This window comes from Bombina bombina, chromosome 3 (genome assembly GCF_027579735.1).
Source record: "Bombina bombina isolate aBomBom1 chromosome 3, aBomBom1.pri, whole genome shotgun sequence".
NCBI classification, from domain to species: domain Eukaryota; kingdom Metazoa; phylum Chordata; class Amphibia; order Anura; family Bombinatoridae; genus Bombina; species Bombina bombina.
The window spans coordinates 1142581005-1142605074 of NC_069501.1; the positions used below are offsets into that span (position 1 = coordinate 1142581005).

General features: G+C 39.7%; 1 protein-coding gene across 2 annotated transcripts in view; it reads left to right on the plus strand.

Moving 5' to 3' along the window:
- Nucleotides 1–24070, plus strand: part of PSPC1 (paraspeckle component 1) — a 442506-nt gene that overhangs the window by 160621 nt on the left and 257815 nt on the right. For both annotated transcript variants that reach the window (XR_008401465.1, XM_053708532.1), the window contains exon 6: nt 17990–18092. Coding sequence is in view for 1 of the 2 variants with exons in the window: in XM_053708532.1 (XP_053564507.1) it covers nt 17990–18092 (103 nt within the window). In the remaining variant the exon portion in view is untranslated. The remainder of the gene's footprint in view (nt 1–17989; nt 18093–24070) is intronic.

The following is a 24070-nucleotide window of genomic DNA, read 5'->3' on the forward strand; positions in this document are numbered from 1 at the left end:
CCCTCCTAGTAGGATTGTATATCCCATCCGTCACTAGCTCATGGACTCTTGCCAATATGAAAGAAATTAATTCATCAGGTAAGTTCTTACATAAATGATGTATTCTTCAGTGTTGTCGCATGAAAAGATATAATAAAATATTTACAAAAATGTGAGGGGTGTACTTTTGTGAGATACTGTGTGTGTGTATATGTATATATATATATATATATATATATATATATATATATATATATATATAGAGAGAGAGAGAGAGAGAACCAGTATTTATCCAGCAACAGGTATTTTACTGCAATTAAATTACTCAAACACAAACAAGATCAATTCAGCAGAAAATTATACAATAACCTGATAGTATGATAATAAAATGTCCAACAAAGTCATGGTAGTGAAGCCGATATACACACTCCAATTGAAAAATGCTGTTTCCAATCTTATTTTACACTTCGTTCCAATGTAATCATTTCATCCAGAGAGATTCAATCAGTCTCTTATTGTGCAAAAGGTAAGAGTAGTAGATTATCAGAAACAAATTCAGATTTTGGAAGAAAGATTTGTGGAAAGGAATTTTGATAAAGAGGTACTTGAAAAGGCCAAGTTAGAAGTAAGCAATAAAGATAGAGAAACCATTCTAAGGAAAGAGAAACCAGTGATTATTGAAAAACAGGGAATTAGAGTACCTTTCATAACCACCTTCAATCACCAGCATAAAATTATGGAAAAAATAATACTTAAGCACTGGCATGTTGTTAAATCAGACATGTTTTTAGGTAAAGAAATTTCAGAAAAACCAACATTCATATATAGGAAAGCAGCAAATCTAAAAAGTATTCTGGCCCCAAGTGAATATAAAAAGAAAAGAAATAGATCTGAAAGGGAATAAGATATGTGGTTTCTTCCCATGTTACAGCTGTAAAGCCTGTAAGCACAGTAAAAAAGTAAAAACATTTTACATCGACAAGTACAGGTAAAGAATATACAATAAAAGATACTATCGGGTGTAGAGATAAAGGGATACTGTATATATTACAGTGCTCATGTAAACTACAGTACTTGGGCGAAACAACTAGACCCTATAGAGACAGGATCAGAGAACATTTGAACAATATAGAAAAGGGTAAACTAGAAACACGTCTGTATGATCATTTAAAAAAAGTGCATAATAGCACAAAAAATATCACCTGCTCGGCTGTAAAAAAAAAAAAAGTAAAAAAGAACTGGAGAGGTGGGAATTATGAAAAACTAATCCTCAGAAAAGAAGCCAAACTCCTTTATGAATTAGGAACATTATATCCCTCAGGGCTAAATTCAGAATTTGACTTAACCCCTTTTATTTTAGATTAATTTAATGCACACAATGAGTATGATTAAATTTAATTAATCTTCCTATTTTAAACATTTTACAAAAACATGTATATATATTAGCTATCTATTATAGAGATAAGGTATCGATCGATATAATTCCAAGCACACAATGAAATAAGTAGATTCAGTAATATTGAATTTAATTTATGTATTATTTTAACTATTTTTACAATATATGTATATATGCAAAGTTATCTATTAAAGAGTTAAGTTATAGACAAATTTAACATGTATATGCACCTTGTGAAGTCTGAACAGTTGGATGAATTTATATTTATCACAGTGACTAGTAATCTAGCTGTACTATTTCTCCAACATAGGTGTGTCCGGTCCACGGCGTCATCCTTACTTGTGGGATATTCTCTTCCCCAACAGGAAATGGCAAAGAGCCCAGCAAAGCTGGTCACATGATCCCTCCTAGGCTCCGCCTTCCCCAGTCATTCTCTTTGCCGTTGCACAGGCAACATCTCCACGGAGATGGCTCAGAGTTTTTTGGTGTTTAAATGTAGTTTTTATTCTTCTATCAAGAGTTTATTTTAAAATAGTGCTGGTATGTACTATTTACTCTGAAACAGAAAAGAGATGAAGATTTCTGTTTGTAAGAGGAAAATGATTTTAGCAACCGTTACTAAAATCGATGGCTGTTTCCACACAGGACTGTTGAGAGGAATTAACTTCAGTTGGGGGAAACAGTGAGCAGACTTTGGCTGCTTGAGGTATGACACATTTCTAACAAGACTTGGTAATGCTGGAAGCTGTCATTTTCCCTATGGGATCCGGTAAGCCATTTTCTTAATTTTCAATATAAGAATAAAAGGGCTTCACAAGGGCTTTAAAGACTGGTAGACATTTTTCTGGGCCAAAACGATTACTTTATAAGCATATTTAATGGTTTATAACCTTGGAGAGTTATTTTAATCTTGGGAATTTTGTTAAAAAAACGGCAGGCACTGTATTGGACACCTTTTTCACTGGGGGCCTTTTCTAGTCATAGGCAGAGCCTCATTTTCGCGCCACTAATGTGCAGTTGTTTTTGAGAAGCAAGGCATGCAGATGCATGTGTGAGGAGCTCAGGTCCACTGAAAAAGCTTATTGAAGGCGTCATTTGGTATCGTATTCCCCTCTGGGCTTGGTTGGGTCTCAGCAAAGCAGATACCAGGGACTGTATAGGGGTTAAATATAAAAACGGCTCCGGTTCCGTTATTTTAAGAGTTAAAGCTTTCAAATTTGGTGTGCAATACTTTTAAGGCTTTATGACACTGTGGTGAAATTTTGGTGAATTTTGAACATTTCCTTCATACTTTTGCGTATATTCAGTAAAAAAGTGTGTTCAGTTTAAAATTTAAAGAGACAGTAACGGTTTTATTTTAAAAGGTTTTTTGTGCTTTGTTATCAAGTTTATGCCTATTAACATGTCTGAACTATCAGATAGACGATGTTCTGTATGTTCGGAAGCCAAGGTTCCTCTCCATTTAAATATATGTGATAAATGTGACAAACAAAGTAGGGACAATGATGCCACTGATAGTAATGTTGCCCAAAATGATTCCTTAAGTGAGGGGATTAAGCATGGTACTGCATCATCTCCTTCTATGTCTACACCAGCCTTGCCCACTCAGGAGGTCCCTAGTGCATCTAGTGCGCCAATCCTCCTTACTATGCAACAATTAACGGCTGTAATGGATAATTCTATTAAAAACATTTTAGCCAAAATGCCCACTTATCAGCGAAAGCGCGACTGCTCTGTTTTAGATACTGAAGAGCATGAGGAGGCTGATGATAATGGTTCTGTCATGCCCTTACACCAGTCTGAAGGGGCTAGGGAGGTTTTGTCTGAGGGAGAAATTTCAGATTCAGGAAAAATTTCTCAACAAGCTGAACCTGACGTTATTACATTTAAATTTAAATTGGAACATCTCCGCGCTCTGCTTAAGGAGGTGTTATCTACTCTGGATGATTGTGACAATTTGGTCATTCCAGAGAAATTATGTAAGATGGACAGGTTCCTAGAGGTCCCGGTGCCCCCCGAAGCTTTTCCTATACCCAAGCGGGTGGCGGACATTGTAAATAAAGAATGGGAAAGGCCCGGCATACCTTTTGTCCCTCCCCCTATATTTAAGAAATTATTTCCTATGGTCGACCCCAGGAAGGACTTATGGCAGACAGTCCCCAAGGTCGAGGGGGCGGTTTCTACTCTAAACAAACGCACCACTATCCCTATAGAAGATAGTTGTGCTTTCAAAGATCCTATGGATAAAAAATTAGAGGGTTTGCTTACAAAGATGTTTGTTCAGCAAGGTTACCTTCTACAACCAATTTCATGCATTGTTCCTGTCACTACAGCAGCGTGTTTCTGGTTCGAGGAACTAGAAAAGTCGCTCAATCAGGCATCCTCTTATGAGGAGGTTATGGACAGAGTTCAAGCACTTAAGTTGGCTAACTCTTTTACCCTAGACGCCACTTTGCAATTAGCTAGATTAGCGGCGAAAAATTCAGGCTTTGCTATTGTGGCGCGCAGAGCGCTTTGGCTGAAGTCTTGGTCAGCGGATGTGTCCTCCAAGAACAGATTGCTTAACATCCCTTTCAAGGGGAAAACGCTGTTTGGCCCTGACTTGAAAGAGATTATTTCAGACATCACTGGGGGAAAGGGCCACGCCCTTCCTCAGGATAGGTCTTTTAAGGCTAAAAATAAAACAAATTTTCGTCCCTTTCGCAGAAACGGACCGGCCTCAAATTCTACATCCTCTAAGCAAGAGGGTAATTCTTCTCAAACCAAGCCAGCCTGGAGACCGATGCAAGGCTGGAACAAAGGTAAGCAGGCCAAGAAGCCCGCTACCGCTACCAAGACAGCATGAGATGCTGGCCCCCGATCCGGGACCGGATCTGGTGGGGGGCAGACTCTCTCTTCGCTCAGGCTTGGGCAAGAGATGTTCAGGATCCTTGGGCGCTAGAAATAGTTTCTCAAGGTTATCTCCTGGATTTCAAGGAACTACCCCCAAGGGGAAGGTTCCACAGGTCTCAATTGTCTTCAGACCAAATAAAAAGACAGGCATTCTTACATTGTGTAGAAGACCTGTTAAAAATGGGAGTGATTCATCCTGTTCCATTAGGAGAACAAGGGATGGGGTTTTACTCCAATCTGTTCATAGTTCCCAAAAAAGAGGGAACTTTCAGGCCAATTTTGGATCTCAAGATCCTAAACAAATTTCTCAAGGTCCCATCGTTCAAGATGGAAACCATTCGGACAATTCTTCCTACCATCCAGGAAGGTCAATTCATGACCACGGTGGATTTAAAGGATGCGTATCTACATATTCCTATCCACAAGGAACATCATCGGTTCCTAAGATTCGCCTTTCTGGACAAGCATTACCAGTTTGTGGCACTTCCATTCGGACTAGCCACTGCTCCAAGAATTTTCACAAAGGTACTAGGGTCCCTTCTAGCGGTGCTAAGGCCAAGGGGCATTGGAGTAGTACCCTACTTGGACGACATACTGATTCAAGCGTCGTCTCTACCACAAGCAAAGGCTCATACGGACATTGTCCTAGCCTTTCTCAGATCTCACGGGTGGAAAGTGAACGTAGAAAAAAGTTCTCTATTTCCGTCAACAAGAGTTCCCTTCTTGGGAACAATAATAGACTCCTTGGAAATGAAGATTTTTCTGACAGAAGCCAGAAAATCAAAACTTCTAAGCTCTTGTCAAGTACTTCATTCTGTTCTTCTTCCTTCCATAGCGCAGTGCATGGAAGTAATAGGTTTGATGGTTGCGGCAATGGACATAGTTCCTTTTGCGCGAATTCATCTAAGACCATTACAACTGTGCATGCTCAGACAGTGGAATGGGGATTATACAGATTTGTCCCCGACGATCCAAGTAGATCAGAGGACCAGAGATTCACTCGGTTGGTGGCTCACCCTGGACAACCTGTCCCAAGGGATGAGCTTCAGAAGACCAGAGTGGGTCATTGTAACGACCGACGCCAGCCTGGTGGGCTGGGGCGCGGTCTGGAATCACCTGAAGGCTCAGGGTCTATGGTCTCGGGAAGAATCTCTTCTCCCGATAAACATTCTGGAACTGAGAGCGATATTCAATGCTCTCAAGGCTTTGCCTCAACTAGCAAAGGCCAAATTCATAAGGTTTCAATCAGACAACATGACGACTGTTGCATATATCAACCATCAGGGGGGAACAAGGAGTTCCCTGGCGATGGAAGAAGTGACCAAAGTAATTCAATGGGCGGAGCTTCACTCCTGCCACTTGTCTGCAATCAACATCCCAGAAGTGGAAAATTGGGAAGCGGATTTTCTGAGTCGTCAGACATTTCATCCGGGGGAGTGGGAACTCCATCCGGAAATCTTTGCCCAAATAACTCAATTATGGGGCATTCCAGACATGGATCTGATGGCGTCTCGTCAGAACTTCAAGGTTCCTTGCTACGGGTCCAGATCCAGGGATCCCAAGGCGACTCTAGTAGATGCACTAGTAGCGCCCTGGACCTTCAACCTAGCTTATGTGTTCCCACCGTTTCCTCTCATTCCCAGGCTGGTAGCCAGGATCAATCAAGAGAGGGCTTCGGTGATCTTGATAGCTCCTGCGTGGCCACGCAGAACTTGGTATGCAGACCTGGTGAATATGTCATCGGCTCCACCATGGAAGCTACCTTTGAGACGGGACCTTCTTGTTCAAGGTCCGTTCAAACATCCGAATCTGGCATCACTCCAACTGACTGCTTGGAGATTGAACGCTTGATTTTATCAAAGCGTGGGTTCTCAGATTCTGTCATTGATACTCTTATTCAGGCTAGAAAGCCTGTAACTAGAAAAATTTACCATAAAGTATGGAAGAAATATATCTGTTGGTGCGAATCGAAAGGATTCCCATGGAACAGGGTAAAAATTCCTAAAATTCTATCCTTTCTACAAGAGGGTTTGGAGAAAGGATTATCTGCAAGTTCTTTCAAGGGACAGATTTCTGCTTTATCTGTTTTACTTCACAAAAAGCTGGCGGCTGTGCCAGATGTTCAAGCTTTTGTTCAGGCTCTGGTTAGAATCAAGCCTGTTTACAAACCTTTGACTCCTCCTTGGAGTCTCAATTTAGTTCTTTCAGTTCTTCAAGGGGTTCCGTTTGAACCCTTACATTCCGTAGATATTAAATTATTATCTTGGAAAGTTTTTGTTTTTGGTTGCAATTTCTTCTGCTAGAAGAGTTTCAGAGTTATCTGCTCTGCAGTGTTCTCCTCCTTATCTGGTGTTCCATGCAGATAAGGTGGTTTTGCGTACTAAACCTGGTTTTCTTCCGAAAGTTGTTTCTAACAAAAATATTAACCAGGAGATAGTTGTGCCTTCTTTGTGTCCGAATCCAGTTTCAAAGAAGGAACGTTTGTTGCACAATTTGGATGTAGTTCGTGCTCTAAAATTCTATTTAGAGGCTACAAAGGATTTTAGACAAACATCTTCCTTGTTTGTTGTTTATTCTGGTAAAAGGAGAGGTCAAAAAGCAACTTCTACCTCTCTCTCTTTTTGGCTTAAAAGCATCATCAGATTGGCTTATGAGACTGCCGGACGGCAGCCTCCTGAAAGAATCACAGCTCATTCCACTAGGGCTGTGGCTTCCACATGGGCCTTCAAGAACGAGGCTTCTGTTGATCAGATATGTAAGGCAGCGACTTGGTCTTCACTGCACACTTTTACCAAATTTTACAAATTTGATACTTTTGCTTCTTCTGAGGCTATTTTTGGGAGAAAGGTTTTGCAAACCGTGGTGCCTTCCATCTAGGTGACCTGATTTGCTCCCTCCCATCATCCGTGTCCTAAAGCTTTGGTATTGGTTCCCACAAGTAAGGATGACGCCGTGGACCGGACACACCTATGTTGGAGAAAACAGAATTTATGTTTACCTGATAAATTACTTTCTCCAACGGTGTGTCCGGTCCACGGCCCGCCCTGGTTTTTTAATCAGGTCTGATGATTTAATTTCTCTAACTACAGTCACCACGGTATCATATGATTTCTCCTATGCAAATATTCCTCCTTTACGTCGGTCGAATGACTGGGGAAGGCGGAGCCTAGGAGGGATCATGTGACCAGCTTTGCTGGGCTCTTTGCCATTTCCTGTTGGGGAAGAGAATATCCCACAAGTAAGGATGACGCCGTGGACCGGACACACCGTTGGAGAAAGTAATTTATCAGGTAAACATAAATTCTGTTTTTAACATCAAGGCTCAAAGAAAGTTGCGAAAAAGCCTAAAAATATTTGCAACAGCCTACAACAAGCATGATATGGAATTATGAGTTTATATTCTATTTATTGTGTAACTAAAAGGTTCAAAGTAATAGATAAAATGCTCCACTCAATTTATAACACCATATATGTTGTAAAACAAGAGGACCACGTATAATGTTAAATACTGCCAAAAGTGAATTTGGACTCTAATAGTCGGAGAGAACTATAAAGTCCACCTTAAAAAAGAATTCCACCTTAAGACAAGTAGATTGGAAGAATGAACCAATGAACCAATTACAGCCCAGAAGAGGGGGATTTAAAGGTTAAGCAGACACCAAGCATACATCTTGAAAAAGCCTTTATGTACAGCGAAACGTGTCGATTTGATGCAAAGTGTCTGCTTTATAGGCTCATATTGTTTGCGAGCCGTAATTCTGCGCAGAGTAAATCTGAATGCCTAAACCCTGTACGGGCTAACTTACATTCTTCCAATTTGAAGGACCGCTATTGGCCACCCCGTCACACGTGACGCGGAAGGAGCCGAGACCAGAGAGTTTTTAAGAGGCTTTGTGAGGTAGACCAGAGGCGCTTTTTTAAACGCTATTTCATTAGGGATTTTAATAGTGACCGGTCACTTATTTATGAATTTAAGCACTTATTTATGAATTTAAGCACTTATTTATGAATGTTAGAATACATGTTAATAAAATACGCTTGAACTTTCTTATTGATTGATCTTCCTTGCTGCAGTAGTGCTGCTCCAACCTTTTTATTTGTGTATAATTGTCTTGGTACAATCATTAGGGAGAGTTGTATTTTGGAGTAGCTGGAAGTATCTTTAGGGGTGCACTGTGGGGTACCTATCTTTTTCGTAAGATGATATTGCCATCAACAATTGTAATCCAAATTCCCATAAACAACTTTCCCATAGTTAGGCTTGAGTGCATACCTTCGTGAGTCACATGGTGCTGTAATTGTTCCAGCCTGTAGTCCATACTCACATGACCGCCAGGGTAGTATCGAAAGCCAACCCGTTTCAGGGTATTGTGGGAGTTGATAGGACTTTAAGGGACTCCGCTTACTTTTCCGGATAATATAGTCCTTTCTTTATGTGCAAGATGTTTGTACCTCCCATTTACCCCCAATATCTGTTTCTCTGAGCTAAATATGCTCAGAAAACTGACGCTAAAAGAATGATACTGATCATTCACTTTAAATTTGGTTCTTGCTTGGTTTTCAAAAAATAATGTATGCAGATTTGTTCTAATTTGTATAATGATGTAGTGAATAATGTATATAAAGCAACAATTTAACATAAAAATTACACAACTGATATTTTACCAATGACGATAGGAATAGGCGGAGTCTCATGTCTTTAAAAAGGGTTAAGTGCCCAATCAGATTAAAGCCGGATGAAGCCTTGTTTCACAAAGGTGAAACGCGCGTAGCTGTTTATCCGCGGTGATATCAGCTGTTCACCGCCACAGCTGTTTGTTGCAGTGGCTGATCGTCTTCACCGAAGGCGTGTTATATACACCAAGTGCCTTTCATTGAATGCTATGCTTATCTGAAAAGTTACCAGAAAAGTGAGCAGAGTCCCTTCAAGTCCATCAACTCCCACAATACCCTGAAATGGGTTGGTTTTCGATACTACCCTGGCGGTCATGTGTGTATGGACTACGGGCTGAAACAATTACAGCACCGTGTGACTCATGAAGGTATGCACTCAAGCCTAACTATGGGATAGTTGTTTATGGAAATTTGGATTACAATTGTTGATGGCAATATCATCTTACCTTTTGCCCAATAAGGGACTGATTTGAATCTCTCTGGATGGTACACGTATTCAGGCTTACAATCATGAAACACAATGTTACCAGTTTTAAATGATACATTGGAACAAAGTGTGAATTAATATTGGAAACAGCATTTTTCAATTGGAGTGTATATATCGGTTTCACTGTTATGAACTGTGAATCTGACTTTGCTGGACAGTTTATTATCATACTATCAGGTTATTGTATGATGTTCTGCTGAATTGATCTTGTTTGAGTCACTTAAAGGGACAGTCAAGTCCAAAAAAAACTTTCATGTTTCAAATAAGGCATGTAATTTTAAACAACTTTCCAATTTACTTGTATCACCAATTTTGCTTTGTTCTCTTGGTATTCTTAGTTGAAAGCTAAACCTAGAAGGTTCATATGCTAATTTCTTAGACCTTGAAGGCCGCCTCTAATCTAAATGCATTTTGATAGTTTTTCACCACTAGAGGGCATTAGTTCACGTGTTTCATATAGATAACATTGAACTTATGCACGTGAATTTACCTTTGAGACAGCTCTGATTGGCTAAAATGCAAGTCTGTCAAAAGAACTGAAATAAGGGGGCAGTCTGCTGAGGCTTAGATACAAGGTAATTACAGAGGTAAAACGTGTATAATTATAACTGTGTTGATGATTATGCAAAATTGGGGAATTGGTAATAAAGGGATTATCTATTTTAAAACAACAAAAATTCTGGTGTTGACTGTCCCTTTAATTGCAGTAAAATACCTGTTGCAGCTGCTCTTCATGCAGACTTTTAGAGCACTTTAACCCCTTAATGACCACAGCACTTTTCCATTTGCTGTCCGTTTGGGACCAAGGCTATTTTTAAATTTCTGTGGTGTTTGTGTTTAGCTGTAATTTTCCTTTTACTCATTTACCGTACCCACACACATTATATACTGTTTTCTCCAACATAGGTGTGTCCGGTCCACGGCGTCATCCTTACTTGTGGGGATATTCTCCTCCCCAACAGGAAATGGCAAAGAGCCCAGCAAAGCTGGCCATATAGTCCCTCCCAGGCTCCGCCTACCCCAGTCATTCTCTTTGCCGTTGCACAGGCAACATCTCCACGGAGATGGCTAAGAGTTTTTTTGGTGTTTAAATGTAGTTTTATTCTTCAATCAAGAGTTTGTTATTTTAAAATAGTGCTGGTATGTACTATTTACTCTGAAACAGAAAAAAGATGAAGATTTCTGTTTGTAAGAGGAAAATGATTTTAGCAACCGTTACTAAAATCGATGGCTGTTTCCACACAGGACTGTTGAGATGAATTAACTTCAGTTGGGGGAAACAGTGAGCAGACTTTTGCTGCTTGAGGTATGACACATTTCTAACAAGACTTGGTAATGCTGGAAGCTGTCATTTTCCCTATGGGAACCGGTAAGCCATTTTCTTAGTTTAGTATAAGAATAAAGGGCTTCATTAGGGCTTAAAAAACTGGTAGACATTTTTCTGGGCTAAAACGATTACTTTACTAAGCATATTTGGCAGATTATAACTATTAATAGTTATTATAATCTTGGGGATTGTTTTAAAAAAACGGCAGGCACTGTATTGGACACCTTTTTCACTGGGGGCCTTTTCTAGTCATAGGCAGAGCCTCATTTTCGCGCCACTAATGCGCAGTTGTTTTTGGAAAGCAAGGCATGCAGATGCATGTGTGAGGAGCTAAGAACCACTGAAAAAGCTTATAGAAGGCATCATTTGGTATCGTATTCCCCTCTGGGCTTGGTTGGGTCTCAGCAAAGCAGATACCTGGGACTGTATAGGGGTTAAATGTAAAAACGGCTCAGGTTCCGTTATTTTAAGGGTTAAAGCTTTCAAATTTGGTGTGCAATACTATTAAGGCTTTAAGATACTGTGGTGAAATTTTGGTGAATTTTGAACAATTCCTTCATACTTTTTCACATATTCAGTAATAAAGTGTGTCCAGTTTAAAATTTAAAGTGACAGTAACGGTTTTATTGTAAAACGTTTTTTGTGCTTTGTTGACAAGTTAAGCCTGTTTAACATGTCTGAACCATCAGATAACGATGTTCTATATGTATGAAAGCCAAGGTTTCTCCCCATTTAAATATATGTGATAATTGTGTCATAGTGTCCAAACAAAGTAGGGACAATAATGCCATAGATAATGATATTGCCCATGATGATTCCTCAAATGAGGGGAGTAAGCATGGTACTGCATCATCCCCTTCTGTGTCTACACCAGTTTTGCCCACACAAGAGGCCCCTAGTACATCTAGTGCGCCAATACTTATTACCATGCAACAATTAACGGCTGTAATGGATAATTCTATTGCAAACATTTTATCCAAAATGCCTACTTATCAGAGAAAGCGCGATTGCTCTGTTTTAAACACTGAAGAGCAAGAGGACGCTGATGATAACTGTTCTGACATGCCCTCACACCAATCTGAAGGGGCCAGGAGGGAGGTTTTGTCTGAGGGAGAAATTTCAGATTCAGGGAAAATTTCTCAACAAGCTGAACCTGATGTTGTAACATTTAAATTTAAATTAGAACATCTCCACGCACTACTTAAGGAGGTATTATCTACTCTGGATGATTGTGACAATTTGGTCATTCCAAAGAAATTATGTAAGATGGACATCCTAGAGGTTCCGGTGTCCCCTGATGCTTTTCCTATACCCAAGCGGGTGGCGGACATAGTAAATAAGGAGTGGGAAAGGCCCGGCATACCTTTTGTTCCTCCCCCTATATTTAAGAAATTATTTCCTATAGTCGACCCCAGAAAGGACTTATGGCAGACAGTCCCCAAGGTCGAGGGGGCGGTTTCTACTCTAAACAAACGCACTACTATTCCTATAGAAGATAGTTGTGTTTTCAAGATCCTATCGATAAAAAGTTAGAGGGTTTGCTTAAAAAGATGTTTGTTCAGCAAGGTTACCTTCTACAACCAATTTCATGCATTGTTCCTGTCACTACAGCTGCGTGTTTCTGGTTCGAAGAACTAGAAAAGTCGCTCAATAAAGAATCTTCGTATGAGGAGGTTATGGACAGAGTTCAAGCACTTAATTTGGCTAACTCTTTTATTTTAGATGCCGCTTTGCAATTAGCTAGATTAGCGGCGAATAATTCAGGGTTTGCTATCGTGGCGCGCAGAGCGCTTTGGCTAAAGTCTTGGTCAGCGGATGTGTCCTCCAAGACCAAATTGCTTAACATCTCTTTCAAGGGTAAAACACTGTTTGGCCCTGACTTGAAAGAGATTATTTCAGACATCACTGGGGGAAAGGGCCACGCCCTTCCTCAGGATAGGTCTTTTAAGGCTAAAAATAAGCCAAATTTTCGTCCCTTTCGCAGAAACGGACCAGCCTCAAATTCTACATCCTCTAAGTAAGAGGGTAATACTTCTTAAACCAAGCCAGCCTGGAGACCGATGCAAGGCTGGAACAAGGGTAAGCAGGCCAAGAAACCTGCCACTGCTACCAAAACAGCATGAAGTGTTGGCCCCCGATCCGGGACCGGATCTGGTGGGGCGCAGACTTTCTCTCTTTGCTCAGGCTTGGGCAAGAGATATTCAGGATCCTTGGGCGCTAGAAATAGTTTCTCAAGGTTATCTCCTGGAATTCAGGGAACTACCCCCAAGGGGAAGGTTCCACAGGTCTCAATTATCTTCGAACCAAATAAAAGGACAGGCATTCTTACATTGTGTAGAAGACCTGTCAAGAATGGGAGTGATTCATCCTGTTCCATTAGGAGAACAAGGGATGGGGTTTTACTCCAACCTGTTCATAGTTCCCAAAAAAGAGGGAACATTCAGACCAATTTTAGATCTCAAGATTCTAAACAAGTTTCTAAGGGTTTCATCGTTCAAAATGGAAACCATTCGAACGATCCTTCCTACCATCCAGGAAGGTCAATTCATGACCACGGTGGATTTAAAGGATGCGTACCTACATATTCCTATCCACAAGGAACATCTTCGGTTCCTAAGGTTCGCCTTTCTGGACAAGCATTACCAGTTTGTGGCACTTCCATTCGGATTAGCCACTGCTCCAAGGATTTTCACAAAGGTACTAGGGTCCCTTCTAGCGGTGCTAAGACCAAGGGGCATTGCAGTAGTACCTTACTTGGAGTTCCCTTCTTGGGAACAATAATAGTTTCCTTAGAAATGAAGATTTTTCTGACAGAGGCCAGAAAATCAAACTTCTAAGCTCTTGTCAGGTACTTCATTCTGTTCTTCTTCCTTCCATAGTGCAGTGCATGGAAGTAATAGGTTTGATGGTTGCGGCAATGGACATAGTTCCTTTTGCACGAATTCATCTAAGACCATTACAACTGTGCATGCTCAGACAGTGGAATGGGGATTATACAGACTTGTCTCCGACGATCCAAGTAGATCATAGGACCAGAGATTCACTCCGTTGGTGGCTGACCCTGGACAACCTGTCACAGGGAATGAGCTTCCGCAGACCAGAGTGGGTCATTGTCACGACCGACGCCAGTCTGGTGGGCTGGGGCGCGGTCTGGGAACCCCTGAAAGCTCAGGGTCTATGGTCTCGGGAAGACTCTCTTCTCCCGATAAACATTCTGGAACTGAGAGCGATATTCAATGCTCTCAAGGCTTGGCCTCGACTAGCAAAGGCCAAATTCATAAGGTGTCAATCAGACAACATGACGACTGTTGCATATATCAACCATCAGGGGGGAACAAGGAGTTCCCTGGTGATGGAGGAGCATCCGGGGGAGTGGGAACTCCATCCGGAAATCTTTGCCCAAATAACTCAATTATGGGGCATTCCAGACATGGATCTGATGGCCTCTCGTCAGAACTTCAAGGTCCCTTGTTACGGGTCCAAATCCAGGGATCCCAAGGCGACTCTAGTGGATACAATAGTAGCACCTTGGATCTTCAACCTAGCTTATGTATTCCCACCGTTTCCTCTCATTCCCAGGCTGGTAGCCAGGATCAATCAGGAGAGGGCTTCGGTGATCTTGATAGTTCCTGCGTGGCCACGCAGGACTTGGTATGCAGACCTGGTGAATATGTCATCGGCTCCACCATGGAAGCTACCTTTGAGACAGGACCTTCTTGTTCAGGGTCCATTCGTACATCCGAATCTGGTTTCCCTCCAACTGACTGCTTGGAGATTGAACGCTTGATTCTTTCAAAGCGTGGGTTTTCAGATTCTGTAATAGATACTCTTATTCAGGCTAGAAAGCCTGTAACTAGAAAAATTTACCATAAAATATGGAAAATATATATCTGTTGGTGTGAATCTAAAGGATTCCCATGGAACAAGATAAAAATTCCTAAGATTCTTTCCTTTCTACAAGAAGGTTTGGAGAAAGGATTTTCTGCAAGTTCTCTGAAGGGACAGATCTCTGCTTTATCTGTTTTACTTCACAAAAGGCTGGCAGCTGTGCCAGACGTTTAAGCGTTTGTTCAGGCTCTGGTTAGAATCAAGCCTGTTTACAGACCTTTGACTCCTCCCTGGAGTCTTAATCTAGTTCTTTCAGTTCTTCAAGGGGTTCCGTTTGAACCCTTACATTCCGTAGATATTAAGTTATTATTGTGGAAAGTTTTGTTTTTGGTTGCAATTTCTTCTGCTAGAAGAGTTTCTGAGTAATCTGCTCTGCAGTGTTCTCCGCCCTATCTGGTCCATGCAGATAAGGTGGTTTTGCGTACTGAGCCTGGTTTTCTTCCGAAGGTTGTTTCCAACAAAAATATTAACCAGGAGATAGATGTACCTTCTTTATGACCGAATCCAGTTTCAAAGAAGGAACGTTTGTTACACAATTTGGACGTAGTCCGTGCTCTAAAATTCTATTTAGAGGCTACAAAAGATTTCAGACAAACATCTTCCTTGTTTGTTGTTTATTCTGGTAAAAGGAGAGGTAAAAAAGCAACTTCTACCTCTCTTTCCTTTTGGCTTAAAAGCATTATCAGATTGGCTTTTGAGACTGCCGGACGGCAGCCTCCTGAAAGTATCACAGCTCACTCCACTAGGGCTGTGGCTTCCACATGGGCCTTCAAGAACGAGGCTCCTGTTGACCAGATATGTAAGGCAGCGACTTGGTCTTCACTGCACTCTTTGGCCAAATTTTACAAATTTTATACTTTTGCTTCTTCGGAGGCTATTTTTGGGAGAAAGGTTTTGCAAGCCGTGGTGCCTTCCGTTTAGGTGACCTGATTTGCTCCCTCCCTTCATCCGTGTCCTAAAGCTTTGGTATTGGTTCCCACAAGTAAGGATGACGCCGTGGACCGGACACACCTATGTTGGAGAAAACAGAATTTATGCTTACCTGATAAATTACTTTCTCCAACGGTGTGTCCGGTCCACGGCCCGCCCTGGTTTTTTAATCAGGTCTGAGGAATTATTTTCTCTAACTACAGTCACCACGTTACCATATGGTTTCTCCTATATATATTTCCTCCTGTCCGTCGGTCGAATGACTGGGGTAGGCGGAGCCTGGGAGGGACTATATGGCCAGCTTTGCTGGGCTCTTTGCCATTTCCTGTTGGGGAGGAGAATATCCCCACAAGTAAGGATGACGCCGTGGACCGGACACACCGTTGGAGAAAGTAATTTATCAGGTAAGCATAAATTCTGTTTTTCTCGCCATTACATGGACTTTCTAAAAATACCATTATTTTCATCATATCTTATAATTTACTATAAAACAATTTATAAAATATGAGAAAAAAATTGAAAAAAACACACACTTTTTCTAACTTTGACCCCCAAAATCTGTTACACATCTTCAACCACCAAAAAACACCCATGCTAAATAGTTTCTAAATTTTGTCCTGAGTTTAGAAATACCCAATGTTTACATCTTCTTTGCTTTTTTTGTAAGTTATAGGGCCATAAATACAAGTAGCACTTTGCTATTTCCAAACCATTACTTTTCAAAATTAGCGCTAGTTACATTAGAACACTGATATCTTTCAGGAATCTCTGAATATCCATTGACATGTATATATTTTTTTTAGTAGACATCCCAAAGTATTGATCTAGGCCCATTTTGGTATATTTCATGCCACCATTTCACCGCCAAATGCGATTAAATACAAAAAATTGTTCACTTTTTCACAATTTTTTTCACAAACTTTTGGTTTCTCACTGAAATTATTTACATACAGCTTGTGCAATTATGGCTTAAATTGTTGTAAATTCTTCTCTGGGATCCCCTTTGTTCAGAAATAGCAGACATATATGACTTTGGCGTTGCTTTTTGGTAATTAGAAGGCTGCTAAATGCCACTGCGCATCACACGTGTATTATGCCCAGCAGTGAAGGGGTTAATTAGGGAGCATGTAGGGAGCTTTTAGGGGTAATATTAGCTTTAGTGTAGTAAACAACCCCAAGTATTGATCTAGGTCAATTTTGGTATATTTCATGCAACGATTTCACCGCCAAATGCGATCAAATTAAAAAAAACGTAAAATTTTTCACAATTTTAGGTTTCTCACTAAAATCATTTACAAACAGCTTGTGCAATTATGGCACAAATGGTTGTAAATGCTTCTCTGGGATCCCCTTTGTTCAGAAATAGCAGACATATATGGCTTTGGCGTTGCTTTTTGGTAATTAGAAGGCCGCCAAATGCTGCTGCGCACCCCACCCCACAATTGTCCCCGCCATCTTAAGTTCTGGCAGAAACTCTGCCAGTACTAAAATAAAAGCTATATTTTGTGTTTTTTTTGTTTTTATTTTTTTTTAAGCATATTTACATAGCCTTAGCCCCCAACCTCACTGATCCCCCACCAAACAGCTTTCTACCCCTCCCCCTCTGCCTTAATGGGCGCCATCTTGGGTACTGGCAGCTTTCTGCCAGTACCCAGTTTAGTAAAAATAGTATGTTTTTTTATTGCCCTTTTCTGTAGTGTAGCTCCCCCCCCCCCCCCAAGACCACCCCCACCCCTTCCAGAACCCTTAGATGATGATTGAATTTTTAAATTTTTTTTTTTTTTTTTAACTTTTATTAACTTTTTTTTCTGCAGTGTAGCGGTTCCCTCCCACCCCATGCACGTGCGCGCTCCCGTCAGTCCCGCCCCCTCCACTCGGCACATCGATGGCCGCCCACCCGCCTCCCAGAGTTGCTCCCACCCACCAACGATACCGGCCACCGATGTCCGGTGCAGAGAGGGCCAGAGAGTGGCTCTCTCTGCATCGGATGGCCAATGGGGGTTATTGCAGGATGCCTCGATATCGAGGCATCACTGCAATAACCGGAAAGCAGCTGGAAGCGAGCAGGATCGCTTCCAGCTGCTTTCCAGACCGAGGACGTGTGGCGTAACTGTATTTTTTTTTTAGGACGTGTGGTGTACGTCCTTGGTCGTTAAGGGGTTAAGCCATTGTTAAAATCTTATACTTGCAGCCTCTGACATTTGAAATACATGGTAATTTATTGAAGCTAAAGTAACTGCATTTTTTAAATGTAAAATCTAAACAAAGAAATGACACTGATACTATGATTGTTGGAACAGAACATTTATTTGCTCCTTATCACCATTCAGTGCAATGAAAACAATTGACTTGTTATTTTTACCAATGTTAGTATAGAATTTATTTTCTTAAAAATAATTCTTACGTAAAAATTTAGGCATGAAGAGGAGCAAAGAAGGCGAGAAGAAGAGTTGATCCGTCATCGTGACCAAGATGATCTTAGACGGCAAGAAGGGTTCAAACCAAACTACATGGACACTGTAAGTAAAATTTGTATTTTAAAGTGAAATTGGAAATAGATCTATTTAATTTGTGGTGAAAATAAGATGTAAATAGATGCACTTATTACATCTTTCACCTTTAGCTATGCTATTATGAAGGCCTTTTTATTTGGAACAATTAAATGAAATGTATGAACATAATGTGACATATGACTGTAATAAGCTTAACATTAAAAAAAAAAGTGTTGGTTCATTCTAGTGCATCAAATCCATAGATTTGGTTACAGTTAGAATTTTTTAAACAATAGTATTTTTGTCACAAAATTGGTTACAGTGGACAATAAAGTACTTATTCTATACAATATAATTTAAAACGTTATTAACCCCTTTTTATTGTACAGACTGTATGATTTAAACTACATTAGTAAATTGACTGTCCTATGCAATAGTAATTTTTTAAAGGTTTGATATGATTAATATCCTTTGTATACAAAGTGCTGGTATATCCCATTGCACTATGCAAGTCAAATCCAAACAAAAAAGACTAAGGACATAGATAACTGGTGCAGACCAAGAGAACATTTTGTTATAGTTATACATTAAGGCAGTGCTCGACAGTGGTATTTGTAAATAGATATATGAAGGTTAACCTAGAAACTTAGGAGCCAGGGGTAAAATTCTATGAGCCAGTGGCTCCCTGGCTCCTGGGTTTGTTGAGCCCTGCATTAAGGGATTGTTCCAAAGTGGATTTTTGTAAGTGTGCTTTTTAAACACACTACAGAAAACTTGTTAACCATTGCATACAAGAATATTTCCATTTGACTTTTACCATGGCAAATCTCAGTTCTCCAGTTAATAGTTTCACATGCACCACATTTGAAAATGTATGCTGTAATTGTAGCACAATTTCTTTGATTATCCTCTCAGCTGCACTTTTGGATTGCAGATTTTAAGATGTCTTCTCACACAATCAGAGACTTGAGACTAGTCAAGAAAAAAAATAACCTTTAAAAAAAATATACTGTAAATAAAAGTTTAAGGTTGTCTGCACTCAAACTTTAGGGCGTCAACAGCCAGGGTGCTAGATCAAGAAAGTAATAAAAAAATAAAAAATAATAATGGACTACACTCCCTGGATTTCCAAGTGTTAAAACATCAATTCATTTTATTTCATATCGGTACATGACTCCTTCCTCAGACCTGTGATAGATAGATACAGATACAGAGATTAGATAATATGCCAAAGCTTTATTGCATTTATACAATGTTGAGCTGCTTTTTTTTTTTTAAATGAAGGGCGGATAACATACTCTAAACCTTTTTTTATAGTGTTTTTATGTAATTAAACCTATTTGGAAAAGCTGCATTTATAGTGTTCTCTTAAATGCAATACTAATTGTAATGTTTTTTTAATTTATAGTTTGATTTTTGTTATATTGCTCTTTATTAATGTGGCGCTATACTAGCAGTGTATACATGGTTACATGTATGCTTCTAATAATTATGTATTTCTATAAAATCAATATTGTATATGTATATATTTGTTTAACGTTACTGGTTTACTTCTCACTATTGCATAACTGGCAATCTTTATAATGCCCTGTGCTTTAATATTTATTTCCTCTCCATCTATTTAGGTGGTTTTCTCAAGACAACTAACTGGCACTCTATGTAGCAGCACACAGACAACCAGTTCTTGTCAATGTTCTGTGCTGGTTTTATTAATTTGTAACTTGCTTCTTTCAGATCAATGACTACAAATTCTGATTAAGCAATTAGGCAAGCGCTAAGCCGCAACTTTTTATAGAGTGTATGGAAAAAGGGTAAAGGTTTAATTTGCATTGCCTATTTTCCATGTTTGAGCTGAAACCAAACCATAGAATACTGAATGTCCACACATTTGTGTCTACATTTATTGTTCAATCTGTGTAGTTCAAAAAGGTTTAATTGGGATTTGCCACTTTATCAACATATTATTGTCTCTTTTATGTTTAATAGTAGTTAGTTTTGAAGAATATCAAGAATCCTGTAACAAACAAGCAATCCATGACCGTAACTAACAGTAACATGGTTGATACCTACTTATGTGTAATGTTTGTATAATGTCAATTATACATGCCCAGTGTTCTCTACTGAAAAGCAGTGTAATACTTCATAATATAATAACATTTTCTGTTGCTTATAAATGTTACTTAAGCTATTCAAAGCACATATTAATTGCATCATTAAACATAAATTGATTTAATGATAATTTGTGCAACAAACATTGACAAAAAATAATGTTATATTCTTGTTATATCTTGGATTACACTATGCCAGTAAAGGATTGTTAGAATTTTAATGGGAGTGCCGACCATTGTTTATTCTCTTCTATTGACAAAAATGTATTAGCTATTTTTAGCTGAATATTTGCTCCAGTTTTAGCTGGCTGGTCAGTAAAATCCAACAGGTGGTGTGCCCATTAAATAGGTCCTTGGAAGAACACTTTATTGAACATCTTTATTGCAAATTGGTTTCTTTTAAATTACTAGTTGACAAATAGATTCTTTATTTTTGGTTTTCTTATTACTTTACTTGCCTACTTAAAGGTACATGAAAACCAATATTTTCCTTTCATGATTCAGATAGAGCGTGCAATTTTAAACAACTTGCAATCTACATCTATTTTCAAATTTGCCTCATTCTTTTGGTTTCCTTTTTTTGAAGGAACAACAATGCACTACTGTGAGCTAGCTTAACATATCTAGTCATATCTAGTTGACAATTGACAACTGTGTATAGCCAACAATCAACAGCTAGCTCCCAAAAAGAGTAGGATATGTACATATTCCTTTTAAACAAAGGATACCAAGAGAACAAAGTTTGAAAATAGAAGTTAATTTAAAAGTATCTTAAAATTCCGTCCTCTATCTGAATCATGCAAGTTTAATTTTGACTTTCAGTTCTGCAAGCTATTTAGTTAATTGTATCTGCTTCTTTATAATACACATTATATATACAACCCTTTTCTAATGCAAACGTTTTAATTTGAACAATATATATATATGCCCATTTAACCAGAAACTATTATTATTCACGATTTGTTTTATATTACAGTACTGTCCACCAGTAAAATATCCTCTCTGGTTCCCATGTGAGTAAGCAACTAGAACACCAATGAATTTAAAAATATAGTGGAGCAAAACTACATACTTCTAATAGTCCCAATTTTACGTTTAGCGTGATAACTAATGTTGCGCATTTCATTGTGCCTTGCAACAAGTAACGCCTCCTTGTACCTCTTTGTTCCTGCAAAGATATTGCAAGTCTTTTGTACTAAAAAAACCCTAGTTACCCTAATTATAATGTATATATAATGTGTGAGTGTAGAATATTTTTTGTGCATTTATACATGCTCATACAGTAAACTGCTGTAATAGATTTTGCAATACCCTTTTCTTCTATAATGTACGACGAGTCCACGGATTCATCCTTTACTTGTGGGATATTATCCTCCTGCTAATAGGAAGTGGCAAAGAGCACCACAGCAGAGCTGTCTATATAGCTCCTCCCTTAGCCCCACCCCCAGTCATTCTCTTTGCCTACTCTAAGTACTAGGAAGGGTAAAGTGAAAGAGGTGATAAAATGTTAGTTTTTATTTTCTTCAAGCAAGAGTTTTTTTATTTTAAATGGTACTGGTGTGTACTATTTACTCTCAGGCAGCAGATAGATGAAGACTTCTGCCTGGAGGCTGATGATCTTAGCATTTGTGGGAACTGCTCTGGATCTTAGTGACAGAGGCTGAGGGGTACAAGAAACTTCAGTGTGAGAAACGTTTTCATGCTATAAAGCAGTGAGGTATGTTCAGTCATTTTTTCTGGAGTGACTGTGGTATTTCAGAAAGGCTGACAGCATCCCCATGAATAAGGGTAAGCAGTAATCCTAAGAGTTATAGAAGGTTATTACTAAGCTTGCATAAGGGGCTAATTAAAAAATGATTGACACTGAGTTTTGAATGTTTGTGGGCAAACATTTTGTGAACTGGGAGTGCTGTTAAAGTTTTTTGGGACAATAAAGTTTTTTGGCAATTTTATTGAGGGTACACTTGGCTTATTTTTTGGGTCTCAGAACCCACATGGCTAGTTTGGAACCGCTCTGGTGCGGTTCATTTAGGCTGACAAAACATCGAGTGAGTTTGGCGGGGCCTATTTCTCTTGTAAGGTGTATCCAGTCCACGGGTTCATCCATTACTTGTGGGATATTCTCCTTCCCAACAGGAAGTTGCAAGAGGACACCCACAGCAGAGCTGTCTATATAGCTCCTCTCCTAAGCCCCACCTCCAGTCATTCTCTTGCAACTCTCGACAAGATAGGAAGTATCAAGAGATGTGGTGACTTAGTGTAGTGTTACCTTCAATCAAGAGTTTGTTATTTTAAAACGGTACCGGCATACTGTTTTACTCTCAGGCAGAAATTAGAAGAAGAATTCTGCCTGGCGGTTCATGATCTTAGCGGTTTGTAACTAAGGTCCATTGCTGTTTTCACACATAACTGAAGAGTATGGGAAAACTTCAGTTGGGGGAACGGTTTGCAGATTACCTGCTTTGAGGTATGTTCAGTATTTTTATTTCTAGAGAGAGGAATAAGTTCTAGAAAATGCTGACAGAGCCTTGTGTATTTGAGGTAAGCCTGATGCAGTGATTTAACAGCGACTGGGATCATGCTTACAAAACAGGGTAATACTCATGTTAGTGAGTGACAAAACGTTTACATGTTTTCATAAATAGGACGTTTTTTCTCTGAGGGAGATAAGTCTTTATTTGGGGCCTAGTTTTCCACATGGCTAGTCAGATACTCCTAGGAGTATTTTCTTAAGGCCCCTCTGACATCCAGTACATGGTGGGAGGGGCCTATTTCCACGCTCTAGATGCGCAGTTTCCTTCAGTCCTCTGGCATCTGAGGACCATTATAAAGGTTTTATTTCTTCTCTAAATCGTATTTGAGGGCAGGTAGGAGCCTCAGCAGAGCTGTAGCAAGGTGCTCAACTGTCTTTTACCGGTGGTTGACGTTTTTTAAATCCGGTTTGGGGGCTAAGGGGTTAATCATCCATTTGCAAGTGGGTGCAATGTTGCTTTAGTCCCTTACACACACTGTAAAAATTTCGAAGACTTTGCTATATTTTTACACTGTTTTGCAGTTTAAGTGCTGTTTTTTTTTCTCTTAAAGGCACAGTAACGTTTTTGTTAATTGCTGTTTCACCTTTATTAAAGTGTTTTCCAAGCTTGCTTGTCTCATTACTAGTCTGTTAAACATGTCTGACATAGAGGAAACTCCTTGTTCAATATGTTTGGAAGCCATTTCTATAAACTATAAAGACCATATTATGGCACTTAAAGATTTATCTCCAGAGGATTCTCTGACTGAAAAAAGGGAGATTATGCCATCTAGCTCTCCCCATGTGTCAGAACCTATAAGTACATCTAGCGCGTCTAATTCTTTTACCTTACAGGACATGGCGGCAGTTATGAATGCTACCCTCTCAGAGGTATTGTCCAAACTGCCAGGGTTACAAGGAAAGCGAGACAGCTCTGGGGCTAGAACTAATACAGAGCTTTCTGACGCTTTAATGCCTGTGTCCGATAAACGCTCACAATACTCAGAAGCCGAGGCAGGTGAGCTTCTTTCTGTGGGTGACATTTCAGACTCAGGGAAGGCGTTACTTCAGTCTGATTCTGAAATGACAGCGTTTAAATTTAAGCTCGAACACCTCCGCTTATTGCTTAGGGAGGTTTTAGCGACTCTGGACGACTGTGAACCCATTGTAGTTCCAGAGAAATTGTTTAAGATGGACAAATACTTTGCAGTGCCTGTTTACACTGATGTTTTTCCAGTCCCTAAGAGGTTTTCGGAAATTATTACTAAGGAATGGGATAGACCAGGTGTGCCGTTCTCTCCCCCTCCTGCTTTTAAAAAGATGTTTCCCATAGATGCCGCCATACGGGACTCGTGGCAGACGGTCCCTAAGGTGGAGGGAGCAGT